Below are 8,028 nucleotides of genomic sequence, written 5' to 3'. Positions count from 1 at the left end.
TCTGAGACACAAAACTAAAAGTCTTAACTACTTTTCAGCTCACCTCTGGTTCCAGGTAGGAAGTCTTGCCCTGGATCTGAAATCATGGAGCACTGTAGCCAGAAAGATGCACCCATTTAACACATGGTAATTGTCGCTCTTATGGAACAGACCGGTTCAACAGCAGAACAAGAATGCCAGAGGCAAGAGCTGTTTTGAAAGAGGAACATACCCACGCCTGTCCTGTGGGAAAACTCATGCCTAGTATGATGAGATTCCAGGATGCATTACTTATTCCACTTAAGCAGCTTCAAATAATTAGGGGCGTGTGTGTTAAAAGCCATGCGAGGCAGTTTATTCTGAAAACTAAGTTACTTTGAAAGCCCTGAAGGGGATTCAGAGCTCTGCACTATTTAACTGCAGCTAAAATACTTGGATGACATGTTTAACACAGCTGACCCAAAGCTCTGAGTTACAACTCCTGGCTGATTTCATACAGAGGAGAGGTTTGCCAAACTGACAAACTAGCAAGATGCTTTAGGTAGAAAGGAGCAAACCCTAACAAGCATGTAGAAAGGCCAAAGTTAACTCATTCCCATCTGAATAGATCTATTAAAACATTATAGTTGGTTTAACTGTTACAGCTCTTAATCACAGGACCATAAAATTAATACTCTTTAATTTGCTCTTTACAGGTTAGTCAAAAGGTCCCTCAACTTTCAGATAAGTGTTGCGAATATTATACTAACCTGTTTCTGCCAGATACATTCTAATAGCATTAAAGTTACTGAATTCCTTAAAAACAGTAACTAGATGATTCATATATATGTAAAAAAATAGTATTATTTGTGCCATGCCTTTGGACTACATGCCACATTATGACTGGACTGAACTAGTTATTCATTTAGAATATACCAAACAAATCAGGTAGTCTGGCTGGTCTTAATTCCTTTTACCAGTGGTTCAGAAATGCTTCTGACTTTAGGGATGAAATTTTGCTGCCATACAGGTTAACTTTCAAATGATCTGCTTCTGGCAAAATCCCTACGACAAGTTAAATGCCACAGCCTCTTGTGTACAACACAGTAAGTGTATGCCTAAGAACAGTCACCATCAATGCTTGCAAGAATCAGGCCATGGTGTAGACACAAACTTAAGTCTCACTGGCTGAGATTAACCTAGTCCAGTGAATCTTCTCCAATAGGTAGCCAGTAGCAGATGTCTCAAAGAATACAACAAGCAGAGAATTCCCATTATCCTGCAGCTTTTACAGTGAAAATCGCAGCTGGAAGGGAAGATCACAGAACACCTTAAAGCAACACCTGCTATTTTAAACAACAGAAATGGCAACTTCAGCCCTGTTTAGAAGCAGGAATCCACACTTGGACTACCTACTGGGAGGATAGTAGAGGACATCAGGGATTATATGAAGTAGGTAACTAAGCCCAAGTATAAAATTTGACTTTGAACTCTGGTTATTTTATCATCAAGCCTAACTGATATTTTGTTAAAACTTCTGCTTTTAGCCATAAAACTTTCCAGAGATTCTTTCCATCTTTCATCCAGCTAGGTTAAGCCATCAACACTGAAGAGATTTAATTCCACCATTTGCTTCTTAAATTGAGCAGTCATGCAGAACTAGCTTAAAGAAAAAAATCCCCCAAATGTATGTTCTGCAACTTAAGCCTATTCAAGTCATTCAACTGACGTTTTCCTCAGGTGGAAAGGAAAGGCAATGATTCTTTAAGGTTTGTCTACACAACCACTCAACAGGTCTTGTATCTGCTGTAAAAACACTGAATTTCACTAAAACTCAAGTTCCTCAGTATAAGGGTTAGTCAAACGAGTCAAAAATTCATCCAATATTACTTTAATATTTGCGTTTTAATTACATGTAAGAATAGTAGATAAAGTCTATTTTGACATTACACTCTACCCTGAGCAATATGCTGGCCAGCTAGCATGTTACAAAGTGACTTCGTTATCCTGCCGTAAGTGGCTGGCACACTTGCATACCATTTCTAGTGCTTAGCCACAGGTAAGAGCCCCACACTTAAAACACATTAAAAATAAGACCACAGTTGAGCAAGGATTAAGAGGCATCAACATACTCTTGTCAGGCTCTCCGCTTCTTAAAAAGAATCCCCCAAAACACACCAAAACGAAATACGCAAGTTGAAGGCAGCATCTAAAAATTAAGTTACTTACAGCAGACCACTGTGGACAGCAGCTAATACTTACACCTTCATCAAATTCCATCTTTGTAAGTGAACCATAGAGTCACCATTTGAGATTTAAGGGTGATTTGTAGCTATCTTTGGCTGCTTAAAGCCATCATCAGTACATTAAACCACAGAAGGTAAATGCACTGCTCTGAGGTATGTAGAGATTCTTCAGTGTTCAGGAAGTCTATGCATTCTCTGTTCCCAATTTAAAAACTTCTTAAGCAGGAAATTCGGTATCACCACCTGTGCTTCCATGACATTTTAGTATGCAAGAAAGGCAAATGTGTATGTAGGGTACTGTAGGTTTAGGAAGGGAAAAAAAAAAAGATCATTTAGCAACACCTTTATATGTACACACATGACTAATATACTTAATAGTTTGCCAGACAGTACCTGTTTCAATTGCTTCAGTTTTCCATACAAGCTGAATTTCCAGATGAGTGTAAAAATTTATAGATTGAGCATTTAAAACCATGGCAATAGCAGCGACAATTAGGACAAGCCTAAGCCTTTTTCTTTGAACACAAAAAAACCCCAAAGTGTAACAAGACCTTTTCCATTACGAAAAAGGAAAAACCTTATCAGTTACATTAAGCTACCTAACGGCTTAAACAACACAACTCTAAATGCTGGCTGCTCAAGGTATATGCCAACACAAGCAGCTTAAACAGTAGGTGGCGACACACAAAGTTGGTAATACCCTTGAATTCCCCACCTTTTCACAAGGAAGCCACACAAGCTATCTCAAAGATACCAGGTTCATTCTGACAGACTGCTCCTTAGAAAACGCAGAACTTTAAACCAGTGCTTCAAATGACATGTTACATATTTAAACAGAAAAAGACTTAAAACTTCTGTGCAAATTTAGTTCATCCACCCATAAGTTAGGAAATAGGTTCAACAGAAGGTTTATGTTAACAAATCATGTTAGGGTAGAATTAACAGGTAAGTACAGCATTTGAAGGCTACAGTCATCTAAACAGCATTTTGTGGGCAGCATACTACATTGAGAACTCAGTATTTTTTTAAGAGGCAAGCAGGTATTTTACATAGATTTAACACCTGCTAAAGTATAACCTGTAACAGTGATTTAGCATTATGTATATAACACTGATCTTAGGCAAACAGACACATTAAACCAACAAATCCAAGGACTGCAAGGAATGTTACAGCTGGTAGGAGCCTGCTACAAAATCCTTAAGGATGCATTGCTGTGTTGCTGTAAATCTTAATTCAGGACACTGGTGAACAGCTTTAGCAAGAGACCTTATACCAGCCACTTAAAAGCAAGCAGACATTTCAGTGTCTTTTTTGTTTGGTTGCCGGAAGTTTAATCTTGCTTCACTTCACCCTTTAAGTGCCTTTTCATACGTGAATATGGGCTGATTGTGTCATCCATCACGAAGTCATATAGTACTTTTACCCAGGAGTTATACTGTGGCAGGTTGTCATAGTATTCAGCTGCTATTTTCTTCACCTAAAGAAGAAATACAAGGTTTATTTGCTACTTATATTAGCACTAATAATGAAAATTCACAGTTCTCAATGTATAAATCAATACAGAGCAATAAAGTCTCATTTTAGCTGTTAAGAGTCTATAAGGAAGGCTACTAGTACCACAATATGAAAGTTTCTTGAAGGAAAAAGCTACTCCCTGATTGTTAAGTAAACATCATGTGAAACTTTTCTACTGAAGGCAACTAGAACAAGCTGCTAGCACTGAAGTCCATTCACTGTGCTACCTACAGAATGATGCAGCTCACAAAAGTACTTTGGTTGCAGTGGAAGTGGGTGATTCAGTTTAGTGCTGACTCATACGAGTTATCCCCAAAAAGGATGCTTTATGTACTAGGAAGAGATGTTGAAGCACAGCTATTTTTACATGTAGCTTCAAATCATAGCACACAAAGAAAAAAAAGCATCTTCTTTCTGAGGTACATACCGTTTCTGCAGACATCAAAGAACATGTGTAAACCACTTCCAAAGACTATTCTCAAATGTACATGCTGACTAGACCACTGTTACAATCTAAGAGGTGGAGTTTCAGTTAGATATCCTTTACTGCTATTTAAGGCCCACCACCTAAAGACTTAAAAAACTAAACAAAACAAACCTGAATTTTCACTAAATTCCATAGCTTTTGACAGAAGTATTAATTTGTATTAATTAAATTAATTAATTAATTCATGTATTGTGTAAATTAATACACAAACCAACCCAAGATACCTGCATGCCTGCTTTGGAGCTGAAGATTTTGTTTGATCCATCATCACACCTACAGTGTGATCACAGTACATCTAACCACTATACTTTTATTCAATGGTAATTATATCTAATACCCCAGCTGGAATCAAGTGTTTAGTTACTTCAGTGATCAGCACACAGCATAGCAGAGTCCAGTCCAATCAAATTAACTATGCTCTTCTGAAAGGCAGCTTTGTTCTTTTATCAGAGCTGTGGATTAACAGTCCTATAGCAGAGCTGGGTATTTACCTCTGCAGTTAAGTACTTGGAAAAAAATTCATTCCCTGCTTACAACTTCAGTACTGGTCCAAGAAGTGAAATACTGGTTCACCAGCACAGATCTCAGCAAGTTAAAGCAGCTTTGGCTGCATTTGAAAGATGAAATCTATGGATAAGAAAAGTCATCTGTCTCTTTCAAAATCAACAAAGCCCACAGAAAAGTCTCAACAAAGGAGTTACCGAATTTAACCACCCTGCTAAAGTACTGCTAGAGTAGTTATTTCATGTACACTTCCACTGGCAACAGAAGCAACAATCAAGCTTATACTCCAAAGGCACAAGCTTACAAGGTCACTATCAAGTGCAGTAACAAAGCTGCAAGACCAACACCGCAGCTGCTGTCAAACTGCAAATTTATTGTCTGATTAAAGGCATTTTCCACTGATAAAAGCAACTTTTGACTGAAGATGAGTTTTAGGTGTAACCCTGGAAGCCTGTGTTCCCATACTCCAATTGGGACACACGTATACAATGACAATTTAGCTCCTGCTTAAAAGCCAGCAAAGACTTGGAGAGGAACTAATTTGAAAATTCCCATCTTCTCTCATGTGGAAGGCCCAAAGTCTCAGCTTTGAAGCTTAACACTTACTTAGGGTTCAAAGGCTTTCACCAGAAGAAACTGAGCTGCTCCAAACTAGAAAGCTATTAAACACACGTCACAGTACAACACACAGCAGCAGTACCTCAGACCCTCTCTTTTCCCCATCAGAGAATGACAGCGATAGAAGAGACTGAAGGATAAGCATGCATAAGAACACTGTCCTTCAGATTCTAAAGACAGAGCCAACAAATCTGAAGTTATCTGCAACTTCTTAGCTAGTTTCTGAAGGAATCAGAAGGCTGGTTGTGATTAAAGAATACTCAAGTGCACAACTTAAGACATACATTTCCTGCCCTCCACTTTCATGGAAGAGGCTGTGGTTAGGTTAAGAGACCACTGAAATTATAAATAATTACCCCCTTCATCACTGAACTTGGGAACAGTTGTTTGTTCTTGTTTGGGGTTTTTATCTCCCAACTTCCATTCTTCTATCAGTGTTCCACCCAATTTTCAAGGAGGGCTTATTCTGAGCAAAAGTAGTAACCTCAGAAGTAAACTTACCAGTGGAAGGCTCTTGCCAGGAATATTAGGAAAGTCATGATGTTCATTGTGATAGCCAACATTAAAAGTGAGCAAATTAAGTGGCCCATAGTAGGAATACGTCTCATGTCCTTTCAAAAACATGTAATGTTCAGCTATGAAGTGTCCTGAAATTGGGTGCAACCCAAGTCCAAGTACTGAACCGGCAAGCATGTAAAATGTGGATTTAACTCCCCATAAATAATATATCACGACATCAAAGGAAAGTTGAGCCAACAAATTAATTATTTCAAGTCGAGTAATAGGTTTGGGATTGATGCAGAGAGGTCTAATTGCATAGAAAAATGGCTGAAGAACAATCCATATGAACTTCCTAAAACGGGTGCAGAAAAACCAGCCTTCAAAGTTGGTAGGAATGTCCACATCAATTCCATCACCTCCTAAATAACGATGATGATCCATGTGGTATCTCTTGAAGGATATGGAGTATGGGAGACCAAGCGGGAGGTTGGCAAATATCCCAAACCATCGATTCCACATTGCTTTGCTGTTGCCAAAGGCACTGTTGTGGGAGATCTCATGAATCGCCAGAGTCATGGAGTGGCTAATACAGCTTCCAAAAACGTATGCCCAGAAGATTACCCATTTCCAGTCCAAGTCTTTAACTAGATAAAATGCAGTCAACTGTGCGAGAACCATCAGCACAACCACCCAGATCAAGTTGTAGTCTGGCTTCATCAACGCTTTAATCTCTGGATGCTTCGCTAGATGGGAAGAATTCAGTGGGGAAAAAAGCAGTTATTTAGAAGCTCTCCTCACAACCAATTAGATTACAAAAGCGGATACAGCCATTCCTTCCCTTCCTCCCAGTTAGGGCTGTCTGCAAACACGATGAAAACCCACCAGCTTTCCACTTGTGACATTTACTGCAATCATGAATCCTTTCAAATTAAATCATTTTAGCGTTTTTCTGTTGCTCAGAAACCAGGCACGTACATGACAAGCATCAGTCCCACCTCAGGCTACTCAGAAAGGAATAGCCTTGAACTGACAACCCACCAGCAATTCAGAAGGGCTGATTTCGGCCATCTCGCTTGAAAACGCGGTAACTCGCCACCACTCCTGGGTGCCGCGGCCACTTTTACGCCCTGCACCCGAGCTATTTATACCGACCACCAGACACGTTATCAATTATTCAGCTCGCTTCCTACCGCAAGAAGGGCTCCGCGGAAGGGGGCGGGGAGAGGCCCACAGCCCCGCAGGGAGCGAGGGGAACCGCATCATCCGCGCCGCTCCGCAGCACGAAACGGAAGCCCGGGCCGCCCACCCTATGTCTGGGGCTCAGGCGCTGTCTCCGCCGGCAGCGAGCCGATCCCCCGCCTCCTTCTCCTTCCCCTCCGCCGCCGCCAAGGTGGCGGCTCCCGCCTCCACATAAGCGGCCGGCGCCGCTCCCCTCACTCGGCCCCGGCCGGTTGTGGCCCCGGCCGCACTCCTCCACGCTCGCCCGTCCCCACGTTCCAGGTTCCTCTAACGATCAGCGGCGACTGACAGGCGTTCCGCACGGCGCCCCCCGGCGTGGGCGCCTGGCAGCCATTTTGTGGGGTATCCCCCGCGCCCCGCCACGCAGGCAGCGGCAAGGAGCGGCAGTACCGCCGCTACCTCTCCTCCTCACCCAGGATCTCCTTGCGGCGGTCTGCATGAGGCTGGTCCGTGTAGACCCACTCGAAATCCTCCCTGGCGACGGTGTTGCCCATCACGGCGGCGCGGAGACACAAGCCCGTACCCACCCGATGCGACTCCACAGCGCCTAAACCGCGACACCCACTCTCCCGGCTCCGCACTTTATAGCTCCGCGGAGGCGGCTCGGCGGGAGTCCCGCCCACCACCCAGGCCTCGCTTCCCATTGGCTAGCTGCCGGCTGTCAGGGCTGACAGACCCCGCCCCTGCCCGAGACGGGCCTGAATGGGCGGGGCGAGGCGCGGCGCGATGCGAAGCCATCGCCTGAGGGGTCGGGCGGTCCTCAGTGCCAGCCCCCGCCGAAGGGCGGTTGTGTGTGCCCCCATCTTTACGGAAAAGGTGCACATTGATCCGTCCTGCGGTCGTGCGGGCGGGCTGCGGCTCTCCGACCTTCCCGCCGGAGGCGTCCTTGGCCGAGGGGCCGGGTGTGGGCTGAGGGGGCCGTGACGCGGTGCCGCCTCAGGGGAGCAGAACGCGGGGCGG

At 43.4% G+C, this 8,028-nt stretch overlaps 1 protein-coding gene across 1 annotated transcript; it reads right to left on the bottom strand.

The window, feature by feature from the left end:
- Nucleotides 1–1,833: 1,833 nt before the first annotated feature.
- DEGS1 (delta 4-desaturase, sphingolipid 1) lies at nucleotides 1,834–7,582 on the bottom strand. Its single transcript, XM_061350459.1, has 3 exons — nucleotides 7,481–7,582; nucleotides 5,830–6,572; nucleotides 1,834–3,681 (listed from the first exon to the last, which is right to left on the bottom strand). Exons 1-3 carry the CDS (start codon nucleotides 7,560–7,562, stop codon nucleotides 3,535–3,537), a joined length of 972 nt encoding a protein of 323 aa, XP_061206443.1. The 5' UTR covers nucleotides 7,563–7,582; the 3' UTR covers nucleotides 1,834–3,534.
- Between the last annotated feature and the right edge of the window lie 446 nt (nucleotides 7,583–8,028).

Source organism: Neopsephotus bourkii, unplaced genomic scaffold, assembly GCF_033783945.1.
Source record: "Neopsephotus bourkii isolate Nb327-2 ecotype Australia unplaced genomic scaffold, CSIRO-AGI_Nbou_v1 NB_518, whole genome shotgun sequence".
Taxonomy (NCBI): Eukaryota; Metazoa; Chordata; class Aves; order Psittaciformes; family Psittacidae; genus Neopsephotus; species Neopsephotus bourkii.
This window is presented reverse-complemented; position numbering and strand designations above follow the sequence as displayed.

Coding starts and splice junctions, on each gene's coding strand:
- DEGS1 (XM_061350459.1), bottom strand. CDS start 7,562: ATGGGCAACACCGTCGCCAGGGAGGATTTCGAGTGGGTCTACACGGAC. Junction 6,573..7,480: donor CCGCCGCAAGGAGATCCTGG/GTGAGGAGGAGA, acceptor CTTCCCATCTAG/CGAAGCATCCAGAGATTAAA. Junction 3,682..5,829: donor CTGGCAAGAGCCTTCCACTG/GTAAGTTTACTT, acceptor TTTCTTCTTTAG/GTGAAGAAAATAGCAGCTGA.